At 38.6% G+C, this 19807-nt stretch overlaps 1 protein-coding gene across 1 annotated transcript; it reads left to right on the top strand.

Annotated features, from left to right (window-relative positions):
• The first annotated feature begins 11187 nt into the window (after positions 1–11187).
• On the top strand, positions 11188–18088 carry LOC133635312 (cornifelin homolog B-like). Its single transcript, XM_062028387.1, has 4 exons — positions 11188–11250; positions 16570–16639; positions 16710–16897; positions 16966–18088. Exons 2-4 carry the CDS (start codon positions 16573–16575, stop codon positions 17155–17157), a joined length of 447 nt encoding a protein of 148 aa, XP_061884371.1. The 5' UTR covers positions 11188–11250; positions 16570–16572; the 3' UTR covers positions 17158–18088.
• Positions 18089–19807: the final 1719 nt, after the last annotated feature.

Consider the following 19807-nt stretch of genomic DNA (forward strand, 5'->3'; position numbering starts at 1 on the left):
CAGCATGTGGCCCCACTTTTAACTCTTTTTTTCAAACGCTTATTGCAAACGCTTACTTAGAGTAAATCATTAATTTGACTTTGTAAGTCATTATTTTGACTTAGTAAGCCATTATTTTGTCATTATTTTGACTTAGTAAATTACTAAGTCATAATAATGACGTACTTAGTATCTCAGGTAACTCGGACTGTTTTGTTTTTACTTTACGGAAAAAATATCGAGATATATATCGTATATCGCCATTCAGCAAATGGAGCGGAAAACACAACCAAAAGTTGTAGGCTTCTTCACGCGACGAAGTCGGCCTACTTCACCGCAGTCTGTAGTCTATTGCCCCCCCAGGCTGTGGTGGCAGCGACGAGGTGGAGACGTGATGGCCGAGTTACAACGATCCTTACACCCGCCAACCCCCTTTCCCGGTCCCCTCCCCCTGGAGAGTCACCACCTTAACTAACACATTTTCTGGGGGAAACACTGTATATATATATATATATATATACATATATATATATATATATATACAGTATATATATATATATATATTAGGGCTGTGAATCTTTGGGTGTCCCACGATTCAATTCAATATCGATTCTTGGGGTCACGATTCGATTCAAAATCGATTTTTTTTTTCAATTCAACACGATTCTCGATTCAAAAACGATTTTTTTTCCCGATTCAAAACGATTCTCTATTCATTCAATACATAAGATTTCAGCAGGATCTACCCCAGTCTGCTGACATGCAAGCAGAGTAGTAGATTTTTGTAAAAAGCTTTTATAATTGTAAAGGACAATGTTTTATCAACTGATTGCAATAATGTAAATTTGTTTTAACTATTAAATGAACCAAAAATATGACTTATTTGATCTTTGTGAAAATATTGGACACAGTGTGTTGTCAAGCTTATGAGATGCGATGCAAGTGTAAGCCACTGTGACACTATTGTTCTTTTTTTTTTATTTTTTATAAATGTCTAATGATAATGTCAATGAGGGATTTTTAATCACTGCTATGTTGAAATTGTAACTAATATTGATACTGTTGTTGATAATATTCATTTTTGTTTCACTACTTTTGGTTTGTTCTGTGTCGCGTTTGTGTCTCCTCTCAATTGCTCTGTTTATTGCAATTCTGAGTGTTGCTGGGTCGGGTTTGGTTTTGGAATTGGATTGCATTGTTATGGTATTGCTGTGTATTGTTTTGTTGGATTGATTAATTAAAAAAAATTTAAAAAAATAAATATATATATATATATATAAATAAAAAATCGATTTTTTAAAAAATGAGACCCGATTCTGAAACGCACAACGTGAGAATCGCGATTCGAATTCGAATCGATTTTTTCCCACACCCCTAATATATATATATATACTGTATATACACCATATATAAAGAGAACATTATTCTGGAAAGAGCAAGCCTAGGATTCTAAACCTGTACACTTCATTGACCACCATACAAACGGGAGGGAATGAGACTGTGACTGATTATATGATAAGGGCTGAGAATATAGTTTCAGCTCTTCGTGATGCAGGAGAGAACATGAGTGACGGGCTGCATGTGGCCACCATTTTGAATGGACTGCCACACTCATTCAGACCACTGGCTGTCCACGTTACACAAAATGAGGACAACGTGACATTCAAGGACTTCAAGAGAAGACTGAGGGTCTATGGAGAATCTGAGAAGATGAGGACAACCGGACCTGCAGACAGTGTGATGAAGACCATGATGAAGACTAGAACAAAGCAAAGCAAACAAGGCACCAAGACACACTGGAAGGAAGGGGAAGCCACTCCGACATGTTACAAATGTGGAGAAAAAGGACATATCAGAACCAGGTGTACCAAGAAAGTGTGGTGCAGTCACTGCAAGAGTAACACACACGCAGAGTCTCTATGCAGGAAAAAGGGAAAAGACGGAGCCAGAAAAGTTGCAGAAGAAGAAGAGGACATCGACGATGGGGATGCAACAGACGAGAGGCCATCTGTCAATGTGAAGAAGAAAGGGATAATGGTGGACGCCATCTCATATTGTGAACAACATCGCCAAGTTCAAGAGCTTTGATAACACATTCCAGCCCGACACCCATTCCATTCCAGCCCGACACCCATTCTATCGAGCTGGCGGATGGGACCAAGTGCAGTGGGATGGCGCAACGTAGAGGGACGACGCTGATCTATCTGCTAGACAACGAGGTACGACAACCAAGAGCGCAGCTACAGAAGACACTATATATGCCAACCCATCCACACGTCATCTTTTCAGTGGCAAGGGCAACAAACGGTGGAGCGACAGTGACATTCAAGAAGGGAGACAGCCACATGATCACCAAGAAAGGGGACAGGTTCGACTTCCATGAGAATGGTAATCTGTTTTACTTACCAACTGTTCAGAAAAATGTTGATAAATGCAATATGTGCCTTGACATGCAAACCTGGCATGAAATATTGGGTCACTGCAATTATGAGGATGTACAAAATTAATGAGTGTGGTAAGAGGTATGGAAATCAGAGGCAGTGCAGCCAGGCCAGCACAGCTGTGTGAAATACTGTATGTGCAAAGGGTAAATTCACACAGACAAGAAATAGAGAGCCATACAGAAAGGCTACAGAGCCCTTACAACTGGTCCATACTGATTTAGCCGGTCCTATGAGAACCCCAAGCTTAGAAGGTCACAAGTATGCACAGTCCTTTACGGACGACTATTCAGGTGCCATGACTGTATATTTTCTCAAATGCAAAAGTGATGCGGTACACGCCACAGAGAGGTTCTTAGCAGACTCCGCCCCTCTTGGGGAAGTTAAATGTCTACGCTCGGATAATGGTACTGAATTTACGAGCAAGGAATTCAAAGCACTGTTAACCAAAAATAAGATTAAGCACGAGACATCTGCACCCTATTCGCCTCACCAAAATGGCACGGCAGAGAGAAGTTGGAGAACCCTCTATGAGATGGGCAGGTGTATGCTTTTTGACAGTAAACTCCCAGACAAAATGTGGAATTATGCTGTACAGACAGCTGCCTATGTGCGAAACAGATGTTACAGTAAACGTACAAATAAAATACCTTATGAGATGCTCACTGGCAAGAAGCCAGACATGTCCAAACTTCAGAAATTCGGATCTGTGTGCTTTGCATACACACAAGAGAAAGGGAAGTTAGATCCTAGATGTGAGCAGGGTCGTTTTATCGGGTACGACAAGAACAGCCAAGCTTATCGTGTGTATTATCCAGACACAGAAAAGGTCCAAAAACACAGGCTAGTGAAATTCACAAACAAGACAGTCAACGAAAAAGAAACACAAACACATGGACCACACACTCAGTATCAGGACAGAGAGGTACACCCCAGGGTCCTTGACAATGAGGAAAATGATGATGTAAAAATGGGAAATGCATCAGGTCAAAGTGTTCAAGATGATGTTTCTGTTTCTGAGATTGAAGGTGAACAGTCTAGCGCTGGGGGTCAGAGAAGAAAGAACCCACCTAGAGTTAGGAGAAGGCCTGTGCGCCTACAGGAATATGACATGGAAGACACAGTAGACAGGCTGGTAACTATTGTAGACTCATGTTATAGAGCAGTTTGCGACATACCCCAAAATTACCAGGATGCCATACGATCAACCAGGTCACGGCAGTGGATAAGTGCAATGAATGACGAAATGCAGTCACTAAAAGAGAATGATACATTCAAAATCACCCAGTTACCACCAGGCAAAAAGGCAGTGGGGGGTAGGTGGGTGTATACCTGTACACTCAAGAGTAATACAGATGGGTCAGATAAGTGTAAAGCAAGATTTGTTGCAAAAGGTTATAGCCAAAAACAAGGCATCGATTATGAGGAAACATTCTCGCCTACTGCTGACATGACAACTGTCAGAGTAGTCATGCAAAAAGCAGTGCAGCAAGATCTAGTTTTACATCAAATGGATGTTAAAACCGCATACCTACACGCACCAATTGACTGTGAGGTCTATCTCGAACAACCTGAAGGTTATGAGAAAAAGTCAAAAACAGGAGAGAAGCTAGTATGCAAATTAGAGAAGTCCTTATATGGTCTCAAGCAGTCAGGTCGAAACTGGAATTCTCTGTTGCATGCATATCTCACTGAAAACGGTTTTGATAAAAATCTTGCTGATAACTGCCAATACACAAGGAAAAAAGAAAATGAAAAAGTGAATTTGATTGTGTGGGCTGATGATCTGATAATTGCTGCTAACAATGAGGAGATTGGGAAAAATGTCAACGTGATGCTCACTTGTAATTGTATTGAATTGTGGACCCCAGGAAGACTAGCGGGTTGTTGAGGCAACCAGCTAATGGGGATCCTTATTAAAAAAAAGAAAGACAAAAAAAGGGTAAAAGAAACAAGATTTTTGGGAGTATTAATAGATGATCAAATGAACTGGAAATCTCATATACAAAACATACAATATAAGGTGGGGCGGGGGGCGTGGTTGGGGCGTGGCTAATGGCGTGGTTAAGAAGAGAGTATATTTACAGCTAGAATTCACCAAATCAAGTATTTCATATATATATATATAAAATATATTTATATGTATGAAATACTTGACTTTCAGTGAATTCTAGCTATATATATATATATATATATATATATATTTTTTTTTTTTAAATTTAATTTAATTTTATTATACATATAAATAAAATACTTGAATTTCAGTGTTCTGCAGGCTATCCAGTAGATGACAGTATTGTCCTGTTTAAGAGTGTCACAACATTGCGGTTTACTGCAGACGAACTGCTTTACGGTAGACTAAACGTGACTGCTGTTGTTGTGTGTTGGTACCCGCGCTGGGAGGACGTTAATGAAACTGCCTAACAATAAACCCACATAAGAAACCAAGAACTCTCTCTCCTTGTTGTGCACTCTACTCTCTAAAAGCCGTAGATGTTATGACGTCATTGGGCAGGCAAGCTGTTTATATTGTGGGAAAGCGGACGTGAGAACGGCTGTCCCCACTCAGGTCCGCATTGAGCTGGAGGGGGGGTGGCCTCCAGCTCCGGCTGAATACCGGGAGTTTGTCGGGAGAAAATCTCTGCCGGGAGGTTGTCGGGAGAGGCGCTGAATACCGGGATTCTCCCGCTAAAAACGGGAGGGTTGGCAAGTATGGGCTGAAATAAAAAAGAAATGTTAGGGTCAGGAAGAAGGTGAAGAAGAAGTTAGATGTGCGTGGCCAAAACTGACACCCTTCACCCCGTTTGAAAAGATAGTTGCTGCAATGATACGGAAAACTTTAGAAGGAGGTGGGTGACTCTGATGACCCCCGATATAAATATAACTTATGTAGCTTACAACACAATGTGTTTATACAGTAGCCTGCTCACAGCCAGATTAGAATTTCATGCGAAAACTATGTAATATGGATCGGCTAATGTTAGCATATTAAACCATTACAAAAAAAACATATTTTTCTCTTATTGGAAGTGGAATTCTTGTAGGGTGAAATGTGAACATTTCTATTGACACAGAAAAAGAAGTCCTCCAAATTACTTGAGTAAGACTATATATTTATATTTTTCTTGGCTCAAGGCAAAGGCGGTCGCATTCCCTCCCTCTCCGTATCTGCCCTGCTTGCCTCGGTCTTGTAAATCTTAATTGCGATTTCCATGTCGTAACATGTGTATATGTTCTTATCATGGCTAGCAAGTTGTTTTTTTTTCCTGGGCACAAACTGAGCCCCTTCCCTCCCATAAGAGCCTAGTCTGGGATCCACTTATTTTTTTAACTCATCCTCCCGATGCACATTCACTTATGACATTTTAACGACTAATGTTCGCATAATGTTAGCCAAAACATTAAAAAAACCCATCTACAACTTATCGCAACATGCTTTCTCGAGCTGGAAGTGGAATTCTTGTCGGCTGAAATTAGAACATTTCTACTGACACAGATGACAGCGCTTGATATAAATGTTATTTTTTCTTGTGTGTAACTAAACATTGAAAAGTTGTGCTATTATCATGTCACTTTCTACAGTGCGTGGTTTGACTGTGGTTATGTGACTGCCAGACTCTGATTGATTGGTGAAATGGAGTCAAACATCACTAGTGCTTAAGTTGGATTGGTACAACAGTCATGTGACAGTGCACACAGCAAAAAGTCTCTCTAATCCCAAAACCAGTGAAGTTGGCACGTTGTGTAAATCGTAAATAAAAACAAAATACAATGATTTGCAAATCATTTTCAACTTATATTCAATTGAATAGACTGCAAAGACGAGATTATTAAAGTTCGAACCTGAAAACGTAGTTATTTTTTGCAAATATTAGCTCATTTGGAATTGAATGCCTGCAACATGTTTCAAAAAAGCTGGCACAAGTGGCAAAAAAGACTGAGAAAGTTGAGGAATGCTCATCACTTATTTGGAACATCCCACAGGTGAAAAGGCTAATTGGGAACAGGTGGGTGCCACGATTGGGTATAAAAGCAGCTTCCATGAAATGCTCAGTCATTCACAAACAAGGATGGGGCGAGGGTCACCACTTTGTGAACAAATGCGTGAGCAAATTGTTGAACAGTTCGTTCAGGAACATCATTTCTTAATGAGCTATTGCAAGGAATTTAGGGATTTCACCATCTACGGTCCGTACTATCATCCAAAGGTTCAGAGTATCTGGAGAAATCACTGCGCGTAAGCGATGATATTCTGGACCTTCGATCCCTCAGGCAGTACCGCATGAAAAAGAGACATCAGTGTGTAAAGGATATCACCACATGGCCTCAGGAACACTTCAGAAAACCACTGTCAGTAACTACAGTGTGTCGCTACATCTGTAAGTGCAAGTTAAAACTCTCCTATGCAAAGCGAAAGCCATTTATCAACAACACCCAGAAACGCCCCCGATTTGCTGGGCCCGAGATCATCTAGATGGACTGATGCAAAGTGGAAAAGTGTTCTGAAGAGTCCACATTTCAAATTGTTTTAGGAAACTGTGGACGTTGTGTCCTCTGGACCAAAGAGGAAAAGAACCATCCGGATTGTTATAGGCGCAAAGTTGAAAAGCCAGCATCTGTGATGGTATGGGGGTGTATTAGTGCCCAAGGCATGTGTGAAGATAATACATGTAGTGCGTTACTACCCACCTCTGACAATTTTGAACTCTGAAATGATTCTACTTTTATGATATTCTGAATTAGTTTTTTTTGGTTAGCTGTAAACTATAATCATAAAAACTATTGAGAAATACAATCTTGAACTATTTCACACTGGGTCTAGGGATGACGTATTTGGGCGGCCACTTGTCAGTTAAGGGGCCACGCACTGACACACACATTGTGTTTTAAGATAACGTGTGTTTTAAGGTGGAGACAACAATTAAATCTGTTGACTGAGTGATTTTGTCAACAAGTAGTTGATCCTGTTACTCACCCAACCCTTATATACTGTAGATCTTTTAAAGGGGAACTGCACTTTCTTAACTGTGCCTACTATTCAGAATCCCTGTGTAAGACAAGAGCACACGTTTTTCTTTTTTTATGCATTCTAGTTTGTAATATACGGCAAGTATGAGGGGGCTAACAATGCAGCTCATGGGAACACTTTATTGTGCCTATAAAATCCACTAAAAAAGCTGCCAACAATACGCCATTTACATCTCCTGACCTGAACATTAACCAAGGGTAAGCGCTATTATTACTATAAGCCCTAATGTCACCTGGATAGTACAAAACTCAAAACCAGTGAAGTTGGCACATTGTGTAAATCGTAAATAAAAACAGAATAGAATGATTTTCAAATCCTTGTCAACTTATATTCAATTGAATAGACTGCAAAGACAAGATATTTAATGTTCGAACTGAGAAACTTTTTTTTTTTTTTTTGCAAATAATCATTAACTACAATTTTAATGGCAGCAACACATCGCAAAAAAATTGTCACAGGGGCATTTTTACCACTGTGTTACATGGCCTTTCCTTTTAACAACACTCAGTAAACGATTGGGAACTGAGGAGACCAATTTTTTAAGCTTTTCAGGTGGAATTGTTTCCCATTCTTGTTTGATGTACAGCTTAAGTTGTTCAACATTCCGGTTGTGATATTTTACACTTCATAATGCGCTACACATTTTCAATGGGAGACAGGTCTGGACTACAGGCAGGCCAGTCTAGTACCCGCACTCTTTTACTATGAAGCCACGTTGATGTAACACGTGGCTTGGCATTGTCTTGCTGAAATAAGCAGGGGCGTCCATGATAAAGACTCTGCTTGGATGGCAACATATGTTGCTCCAAAACCTGTATGTACCTTTCAGCATTAATGGTGCCTTGACAGATGTGTAAGTTACCCATGCCTTAGGCACTAATACACCCCCATACCATCACAGATGCTGGCTTTTCAACTTTGCGCCTATAACAATCCGGATGGTTCTTTTCCTCTTAAGTCCGGAGGACACGACGTCCACATTTTCCAAAAACTATTTGAAATGTGGACTCGTCAGACCACAGAACACTTTTCCACTTTGTATCAGTCCATCTTAGATGAGCTCAGGCCCAGCGAAGCCGACAGCGTTTCTGGGTGTTGTTGATAAATGGTTTTCGCCTTGCATAGGAGAGTTTTAATTTGCACTTACAGATGTAGCGACCAACTGTAGTTACTGACAGTGGGTTTCTGAAGTGTTCTTGAGCCCATGCGGTGATATCCTTTACACACTGATGTCGCTTGTTGATGCAGTACAGCCAGAGGGATCAAAGGTCACGGGCTTAGCTGCTTACGTGCAGTGATTTCTCCAGATTCTCTGAACCCTTTCATGATATTACGGACCGTAGATGGTGAAATCCCTAAATTCCTTGCAATAGCTGGTTGAGAAAGGTTTTTCTTAAACTGTTCAACAATTTGCTCATGCATTTGTTTACAAAGTGGTGACCCTCGCCCCATCCTTGTTTGTGAATGACTGAGCATTTCATGGAATCTACTTTTATACCCAATCATGGCACCCACCTGTTCCCAATTTGACTGTTCACCTGTGGGATGTTCCAAATAAGTGTTTGATGAGCATTTCTCAACTTTATCATTATTTATTGCCACCTTTCCCAACTTCTTTATCACGTGTTGCTGGCATCAAATTCTAAAGTTAATGACTATTTGCAAAAAAAAAAAAGTTTATCAGTTTGAACATCAAATATGTTGTCTTTGTAGCATATTCAATTGAATATGGGTTGAGAATGATTTGCAAATCATTGTATTCCGTTTATATTTACATCTAACACAATTTCCCAACTCATATGAAAACAGGGTTTGTACTATAAAGCCACGCTGTTATAACGCGTGGCTTGGTATTGTCTTGCTGAAATAAGCAGGGGCGTCCATGATAAAGACTGCTTGGATGGCAACATATGTTGCTCCAAAACCTGTATGTACCTTTCAGCATTAATGGCACCTTCACAGATGTGTAAGTTACCCATGTCTTGGGCACTAATACACCCCCATACCATCACAGATGCTGGCTTTTCAACTTTGCGCCTATAACAATCCGGATGGTTCTTTTCCTCTTTGATCCGGAGGACACGACGTCCACATTTTCCAAAAACAATTTGAAATGTGGACTCGTCAGACCACAGAACACTTTTCCACTTTGCATCAGTCCATCTTAGATGAGCTCGGGCCCAGCGAAGCCGGCGGCGTTTCTGGGTGTTGTTGATAAATGGCTTTTGCTTTGCATAGTAGAGTTTTAACTTGCACTTACAGATGTAGCAACAAACTATTACTGACAGTAGTTTTCTGAAGTGTTCCTGAGCCCATGTGGTGATATCCTTTACACACTGATGACGCTGTACCGTCTGAGGGATCGAAGGTCACGGGCATTGCGGCTTACGTGCAGTGATTTCTCCAGATTCTCTGAACCTTTTGATGATATTAGGGACCGTAGATGGTGAAATCCCTAAATTCCTTGCACTAGCTCGTTGAGAAATGTTTTTAAACTGTTTGACAATTTGCTCACGCATTTGTTCACAGAGTGGTGACCCTCGCCCCATCCTTGTTTGTGAATGACTGAGCATTTCATAGAAGCTACTTTTATACCCAATCATGGCACCCATCTGTTCCCAATTAGCCTGTTCACCTGTGGGATAATAATAATAATAATAATAATACATTACAGAGAGTTCTAGAGGGTGGGAGCAGCGATGGAGAAGGCTCTATCACCCCAGGTCCGGAGCTTGGTTCTGAGTGATAGGGAGAGGAGGTTGGCGTCGGAGGAGCGGAGGCTGCGTGAAGGGGTATGGCGGTGAAGCAGGTTGGTGAGGTAGCAGGGGGCCTGGTTGTGGAGGGCTTTGTGGGTGAGGAGGAGGATGTTCCAAATAAGTGTTTGATGAGCATTCCTCAACGTTCTCATTTTTTTTTGCCACTTGTGCCAGCTTTTTTTGAAACATGTTGCAGGCATCAAATTCCAAATGAGCTAATATTTGCAAAAAATAACAAAGTTTACCAGTTCGAACGTTAAGTATCTTGTCTTTGCAGTTTATTCAATTGAATATAGGTTGAAAAGGATTTTCTAATCATTGTATTCTGTTTTTGTTCACGATTTACACAACGTACCAACTTTACAGGTTTTGGGTTTTGTAGAAGGATGTGGCCATAAACCAGGATATTAAAATATAATTGTTTAAGGGAATCACAGTGTTTTTCCAGTTTGGTGGGTCGTAGATGTGCATGATTCATAAAAGCAGGCATAACAAAAGGAAGATAATGCACTGTCATACTAACTTAACAATACTTGGTGGGCATTTTGGTATAGCTCGGTTGGTAGAGCGGCCGTGCCAGCAACTTGAGGGTTGCAGGTTCGATCCCCGATTCCGCCATCCTAGTCACTGCCGTTGTGTCCTTGGGCAAGACACTTTACCCACCTGCTCCCAGTGCCACCCACACTGGTTTAAATGTAACTTAGATATTGGGTTTCACAATGTAAAGCGCTTTGAGTCACTTGAGAAAAAGCGCTATATAAATGTAATTCACTTCACTTCACTTCACATTTTAGGTCACTTTTTATTTGATCACATTTTGACTATAAATTTAAAAATCCTCTCCTAAAAATGGTCAGACTTTGACTTATTAGTTCATATTAACAGTGACTTTTAGTTTACCTTATCTTATCTTTCTTTCATTTCCAAATCCACGTGAATTCCGGTTTGGCAGCATTTTTTTCCGTCCTTGGTAGTCCAACAAACTGTGCACTCCATTGTTAATTTCCATTTCACCGGTAACACGACCGGACCCCACCTGCATCAGGTAAGACTCTACAATTCAACAAATCTGTCCATTTAAAATAGAGCCTGGAAAAACATAACAATTAGTGTACCGTAATCATCTTTGTTTGTTCTTCATCCACACAATAAGGCATGATAGATATTTAATGTGTTTTTAAACCCTGGGCTGTAATTGCTCACATTGTGATAAACACAATGAATAATAAAATGTATACTTATTTGAATAGCTAAAAAACAGTGCTGGTCTTTAAAGTTGGGGAAGATCATTTTCAGCTACTCTCTAAACCAGGGGTGCCCAAATTGGGACCTGGCCAAATTTGGCATGTCGAGTCTTTTGTTTTGGCCAAAGGGTGGCTCTCCAAAATAAGATTTATATCCATACTGACCTTCTTTTAAGCTCACTAGGGGTGTCCAAAACCACTAATGATATCAGACATGAGTCCAACATCAACAACAAAATACAAGCTTGCATCTAAACTTTGTGATTTTATCTCCAACACAAGCAGTCATGCAGCGCGTTTTCTTGAACAGAGCTGGACAGGTTGCATAAGGTTGGTCTTTTCTTGTATCTTAGTGAAGTCATTTACAAAAGTTAAACATTGTAGGTTACTAGATGGTTTGCAGCTACGCAACAGCTATGCACACAAGCTAAAAACACGTGTCCTTAATTGAACAATACTGTACACTGTAAAAAGTCAGTGTTCAAAAACAAGAAAAAAAAATACAAAAATTAGGGGTATTTTATTTGAACTAAGCAAAATTATCTGCCAATACAACAAGAAAATTTGGCTTGTCAAGACTTTCCAAAACAAGTAAAATTAGCCAACTTCAATGAACCCCAAAATACCTTAAAATAAGTATATTCTCACTAATAACAACTGTACTACTATATGAGTACGCATTTTCTATTGTTTCATTGAAAATAAAACAGCAAAGTCCATTTGGCTGTCATCTGTTTTAATTATGAGACACAATTGCGTCAAAGTCATGATTTTTTTTTTACATGCTTGAAATAAGAAATTATTACTTTAAAAAAAGTAGTTTTATACTTGTGAGTGTTGATGACACAGCTTTGCATCAGTTGATATTCTAGTTTCAAGCATGTTTTACTCAATATAGGTCATAAAATCTCAGCAACAAGCTGTAATATCTTACTGAGATAATTTAGGACCAAAACCCTTAAAACAAGTAAAACACTCTAACATAAAATCTGCTTAGTGAGAAGAATTATCTTTTCAGACAGAAAATAAGCAAATATCCCCCTTATTTGAGATATTTAATCTTACTTAGATTTCAGTTTTTGCAGTGTAGTGTCATGTTCTGTGGTCATGTTTTGTTTGGTTGTGTTCTGTTGGTTTTTGGACTCTTTTATTTCCTGTTTGCACTCCCTGGTTTGTTTTAGTTTCCATGACAACTCATTAGTTTCACCTGCCTCATTTGTTTGGACTCACGCGCCTATTGTTAATCAAGACACTTTTATTTAAGCCTGTAGTTGCCAGGCCTGGCGACATTGCTCACTTCATGCCATAGTTACTGACTTTCAATGCTTGTTCATAGCTTATGCTGCTCGTTTCACGCCACAGTAAATGTTTTTTGTTTCATGTCCTTAGTCTGTTTATAAGTGTTAGTTTTTGTACCCTGCGCCAAGTTTGTGACTCCGCCTTGTGTGCGCCTTTTGTTTTTGTAGTACTTTTGAGTAAGAATAAATCATGTATTTACCTGCAAGCCTTGTCCAGTCAAGTCCGTTTGCACCACGGGAAAACATTCCTCGCAGCAAGCTGCGAAAGCCTTGCAGTAAGCTGCATCATAGTCCTCGTCTTGACATGTAGTCTGAAATCAATTTTCAGTATAAACAAGTATGAAATCATTCTATTTACATGTTACTAATGTATATAAAGTCTCGAACACAGAAGTGTATTAGAAAGTTTCCAGTAACAAACGTGTCTGCATCATTATTTCACCACTAGGTAACCACAAAAAACATTATTACTCCACTTCAACCTAAAGACAGCCTAAGTCGGGGGTCGGCAACGTGCGGCTTTCGAGCAGCAAGCGGCTCATTAGCGCCGCCCTAGTGGCTCCCTGGAGCTTTTTCAAAAATGTATGAAAATGGAAAAAGATGAGGAAAAAATATATTTTTGTTTTAATATGGTTTCTGTAGGACAAACATGACACAAACCTTCCTAATTGTTAAAAATCCCACTGTTTACATTAAACATGCTTTTCTGATGAGTATTTGGCGCGCGCCATCTTGTCCTAATTTTGTAAGTCCTTGAATGCACCGTAGTTTGTTTACATGTACAACTTAAGACGTGTTTTATGCCACTCCTTCTTTGTCTCATTTTGTCCATCAAACGTTTTATGCTGTGCGTGAATCCACAAAGGTGAGCTTTGTTGATGTTATTGACTTTTGTGTAGAGCTAATCAATTTGGTCATTGCATGACTGCAAGCTAATTGATGCTAACATGCTATTTATGCTCGCTGTATGTACATAATGCATCATTATGCCCCCTATTTTAGGTATATTTGAGCTCATTTTATGCGTACTTTCCATTTTCTTCAACTTGAACACACACATTTTTACATTTGGCCATTCTAAACCAGTAATTTCCAGGAGTTATCACACCCTCTGAAAAGCCTCCATTTTAGTAATGTTTTCTAATGTTGTAAAAATGTGTAGAATAAATATTACATTTCAACATTTCTGTCAATGAAGATTTGCATCAGCCTGCGACACATAGTCATTTTGATAGTAGGCTAATATAGCCAATATAGACACTTATATCATGTGTTGCCTTCATACTAACACTTATATAAGGCTTTACATTTTTTGCGGCTCCAGACAGATTTTTTTTTTGTATTTTTGTTCCAATATGGCTTTTCAAGTCCATTCCAGGTGGTAAATAATAAATATATGAATGTTTTTCATATCTACCCAGGTTTTTGGTTTGTCTAATTTCACTTGATCAAACATATTCTTAAAATTTCACTCTACAAAATAAAAGTATGTGTGATTCCTGCTGGTATCGTATCGGAAGAGAAAAGGTTGCATTAGGACAACCTTAAAGCTAACACAATTATCTGCAAGGCTAACTAGTTATCATCTGGCATTGTTACTGGCATTAATTATTAGAACTATGTTATTAATGTATAAAAAATGGGTAAAAATAAAGATTTGTAATTTTCATCACAAATCAGCTTAAAATTTAAAAAAATAAACATAGTGTCTTTAACCACTGAGCTACACTACAACAGCGTGTTTCATATAATACGATATATTATACTGGTATATGTTATGAGGATTTCTACTGGGAAAACCTGTTATATTGCGTAAATAAAAATAATGCTGGGCTATTTATTAAATATATTCAAAACCAAACACAACATAAAAGTCCTGATGTTTTTTTGAGAGCGTACAAACATTTTGATTACAGTTTTTTTTGGCCAAATTTTGGAATAAACTTCAGTCCTAAACAAAAATATCGAACATTATGACCCTTTTCATGTTAGTTAATGTCACCGGTTTAAATTAGTTAATTTATACTAATTGACAACTGTGACATTATTTCATCAAAAACCTTCGAAGGGTTGAAAAAACATTATTTGGTATTGGTGTTTATGGCTGAAGTTTGAGATTTGAGAAATAATAAAAATAAATAAAGGACTTTATGTCCTGTTGGCTTTGAGGTATTGTTGAATACCCGCCAGTGTGTTCTACACCTGGCAAAGAATTGAACAGACATTTAAAATAAAATAAAAACCTCCTAGGAAAAAAAAAATCATGTATAATTGAAGAAGTGAGGAACACAACAAAAAATACAGAAATTACTGAAATGACAAACAAGTCTGCATTTGTGCCCCTGAGGATTAATGAGGTATATCAAATATAAGAATAATATTTGCCTTGTCACCTATAACTAATATAATGTAGATTTTTTAAATAGCTTATACTCACGTATACATAGAATTTTTTTTACAACTTCTTTTTTTGTAATTGGAAAATGCAAAATATGAAATAGATCTAAATTGCAGAGTGGATTATTATATGTTTGTTATATAAAACTGCCCCAGATGACATTCATCGTATTTCAGCGGTTTAATGGCAGTTTAAGTCTTTACACTCATCAAAGCCCTGAGAATTATGTTCGCGGTTTTCTGCCGTCATATATTTTGATTTATTATTTAACCAGGAAAAAATCCCATTGAGATTAAAAATCTATTTTTCAAGGGAGCTCTGGCCAAGAGGCAGCAAAGTTACACATAACATTCACATTACACAATAAAATGACAGAATGGACATCAAGTAAAACAGTTACAGGTAACTGAGGCTCCTTCAGATGCTCTCAGTTTAGATTTAAAAGCATTTAAGGATAACAATTCATTCAGCTTCCAGTCTCTTTGTAACATGTTCCAAGCACAAGGAGCTGCATAGACAAAAGCTGTTTTCCCCAGCTCAGTGCACGCAAAAGGGACAGAGAGCAACAGCTGATCGTTGGATCGCAGTGCATAAGAGTCCGTACTTCTCTGTGTAATTAGTGTACAAATGTAATCGGGCAAAGTTCAAGTTAAAGTACCAAAATGTTGATTAGGTGGCAGATAGATATTTGAAAGGCCATTTTCAAGAAGGATATTTAAAGAAAAACTACATCTTGTGAGACGACGTCGGCCAACCCCACAAGTTAGCTCAGCGTACGATTTCCACTCGAATAAGCAGACTACGAGCGGCACCACTGGCTTATACGGCGTCGAATAGGTGCTACAAATTGGGAGTTCAAATATTAAAAATTTTCACTTTTAATTTTGACAGTACCACATAAGATATGTTTTAATTGCTGATGCGTTTTAATTGATTTTTAAAGGCACCAGAAAATAACCCGTACAATGTTGATGTGTTCAATGCCTAGTAGGGGATAAATGTGTTCCTGTATAGTATTTCTCCAGCAATAGTCATGTGGTGACATCAATGATGGTATTTTGAGAGGTAATCTTTGAAGTCGGACATCACTGAAGGCCTAGGTGGGAAACGCATGGCCCGCCACTGGGTTAATGTACAAAGTGCATTCTTTCATTTTTTAGTATGCGGCCCTCGGTGGAAAAAATTTGGACACCCCTGTTATAGAGCATACTGTCTAGTCACAACTGCCTCACATTTCTCACAATGTTTTCATTCAAAACTGCACTGACAACGAAGACTTATTACACATACATCCTGTCTCTCCTCAATTATTGATTTCTTGTAGTCTCATTTTGGTAATTAATATTTGAGGCATTGTTTTATTTGCTGTAATGTGTTTAGTGAAGCAAATTGTTTTTTCTTCCTTGTTCATGTTGTCTAACCAGAAAATGAACTCCCGACCTCTCGCAGCCTGGCACAGTGGTGTCTGCGATTGCTTTGAAAACGCAAGCACATGTAAGAGATAATAAAAGCGTCATTAGAGCGGTTTCACACTGCTGATCAAAAATGTTTATCTGCCGTTCAGGCTGCTATGGTTTCTGGTGCTGCCCCTGCCTGGCCTGCACAGTTTCAGGGCGACATGGCGAGAACACATGCCTACCATTGTGTGACATCTTCGGCTCTGGTGTGTGCGCAGCTGTTGGGATACCAGCCTGTGTGCCTCCTGCAGGTTTGTCCATGAGGACATCCATTCGTAAAACATACAATATCAAGGTAGGATGCATTATCCATATTATTGTTTTTTAAAAAGGCATTGACGACTCACCCCCCACTCCCCACAGGGGTCGCTCTGTAAGGACATTCTTGTTTCCTGTTTCTGCGTCTGGTGCAGCTGGTGTCAGTTGCACCGTGAGCTGAAACACCAAAACAAAACGACGGCTGTCGTCAACGTCATTAATCAAACGGTCATCCAGCAGCCTGCTCCTATGATGATGATGCAAACACAACCCACTGTTTATGTTGCTCAACATTAAAATACTGCAAATGTGAACTTTTATGAATATTTGCCAATATTTACATTGACTTAAGATAACCCAGATTATATTTCTACACATCAGTCTGATCACTAATACTGTTGTGGCTGCTAATTGAAACCGTGAATAAACAGTACAGGCCAAAAGTTTGGACACACCTTCTCATTTCAATGTGTTTTCTTTATTTTCATGACTATTTACATTGTAGATTGTCACTGAAGGCATCAAGTGGTTAGAGTGGCCGCCCTGAGATCGGTAGGTTGTGAGTTCAAACCCCGGCCAAGTCATACCAAAGACTATAACAATGGGACCCATTACCTCCCTACTTGGCACTCAGCATCAAGGGTTGGAATTGGGGGTTAAATCACCAAAAATAATTTCCGGGCGCGGCCACCGCTGCTGCCCATTGCTCCCCTCACCTCCCAGGGGGTGATCAAGGGTGATGGGTCAAATGCAGAGAATAATTTCTATGATTGTGTGTGACAATCATAGGCACTTTAAAACTTTAACTTTTAAAACTATGACACCTGTGAAGTGACAACCATTTCAGGTGACTACCTCTTGAAGCTTATCGAGAGAATGCTAAGAGTGTGCAAAGCAGTAATCGGAGCAAAGGGTGGCTATTTTGAAGAAACTAGATTATAAAACATGTTTTCAGTCATTTCACTTTTTTTTTGTTAAGTACATAACTCCACTTGTGTTCATTCATAGTTTTGATGCCTTCAGTGACAATCTACAAAAAAGAAAACACATTGAATGAGAAGGTGTGCCCAAACTTTTGGCCTGTACTGTATATGAATTTTCATGAATAATCACCTTGTATCATAATTTCCTATGCATTATACATTTCTTACAAACCTTGCTTTGAAATGAGGATGACAAAGAGATATTTAAGTTTTTTTAACAATATGAAATGTTTGGAATAGATGATAATAAAAAGTATGTTGCATGATCAAATATTAAAGTCTAAAGACAATTCAAAACATGAAATTTTTCTGTCAAATTGTATTGCCGCATATTATTTCCAGGCTTTTTAGTGCTCCTTGTGCACTAAAGTAATGATTACTAGGGGTTTCCCGACCCAATATTGAGATTGGTCTGATAGCAACCAAATTACGATACATATGGCCTCTTCTTAATGCACAGAATCAAATTGGCCCCCAACATAGAATTTGCATTTATTCCCCTTGTTGTATCGGAAATACACTTGTTTCCTTCATGTTCTTGTACATTGTAGCCAGTATGAATCTAAAAAAGCTCTTAAATGTTATTCATCTTGGTGTTAAGTCTTAAAATGTCTTAAACTTGGACTTGTTGAAAGCTGCCGAGACCCTGACTACTACAGAAGAAAAAAGTATGCATGATTTGTGATGATACTGTATAGGATTGATATCGGTATCGGCCAATATGCAAGGCTGCAATATTGGTGAAGAAGTTGTATCAGGACAACCCTAATAATGTGCGTACATCAAACACAGGAACTCAACACCTTTCCTGGTGGGGTAGGATTAAATAAACCCTCTTTCTTTTTAACTCTTTCGTACATGCTGAATTGTGTAAATGTCATCCAGTGTAGCCTTTTGTGTATGTTTGAAATAAACTCAACTCAATTATGCTTATGAACAAGTTTCAGTTTAGGTTTATCAACAATCACAAACTACAGAAGAGCAGAGCAGCATAAAAACATCTGCTTTACCAGCTTCTATCACAGTGCCCATCGCACGTCTGTGAAATTGTGCACATGGTTTGATTGGATATAAATAATACTTTATCCTACATTCAAAATGGGAAAAATGACAAAAAATCTTTGAAGTCTTTTAGTAAAAACGTAGAAGTAATGCCTTTTTTGTCAGAGTTTAGTGGCTCATCCAACTTTACAATGGCCAAAGTTGACAAAAAAGTCCTAGTAAAATTTAGTGGATAAATAAACAAGTATTTATTTCATAGACATCAGAGCAGGCGGGAGGGCATGAAATGGGTACGTCCGGTACACTTTGACATTACAGTGTGACCACTGTTTTTAAGAAAAAAAAAAAAGACTAAACAGCGTTCAGAGGCATCCACAAATGTGATGAATCTTACGATTTGATGCTTTTGCTTTGTTTAACACGAGTATCCAACATTGTGACAACGTTTACCAGTCTAAAAAGAGGGCATTGATCATAGGTCCCCCTTTAAAACTAATTGTGTGAATAAATAGCATTTATACTGTTTATCTTCATAATAAAGCCACATTTCTGTCACATGTTTTTTTTAGGTTATTCAAATGTTTATAAAATATGAAGACTATCAAAAAAAAAGCAGTAAATTTAAACATTATATTTTTGGACATTTTATCGCATGCACATTATGACAAGCCACACCACACCTGTTATGATGATTGGCCAAAGTATAGCATACAGGTACAACGGATATAGATGAATTTCATTACAAACAGAACAATGACAAATCAGTCAAACAAAAAATGATTTGCAAAGACTTTCAGTTTCACCGAAACAAAAGGTATCAGGTTAGCGTGCTATATCCGGGCATTTGGCATTGCGCCAGACTGCGATTACATCTTTGCAGGTGCAGTCAAAGAATCTTTACAAAATCTAAAAGCAAGCTCACTACAAACATAAAAGTATGAACAAAAACATGGAAGCACGAT

Source organism: Entelurus aequoreus, linkage group LG19 (genome assembly GCF_033978785.1).
Source record: "Entelurus aequoreus isolate RoL-2023_Sb linkage group LG19, RoL_Eaeq_v1.1, whole genome shotgun sequence".
In the NCBI taxonomy this organism is placed as follows: Eukaryota; Metazoa; Chordata; class Actinopteri; order Syngnathiformes; family Syngnathidae; genus Entelurus; species Entelurus aequoreus.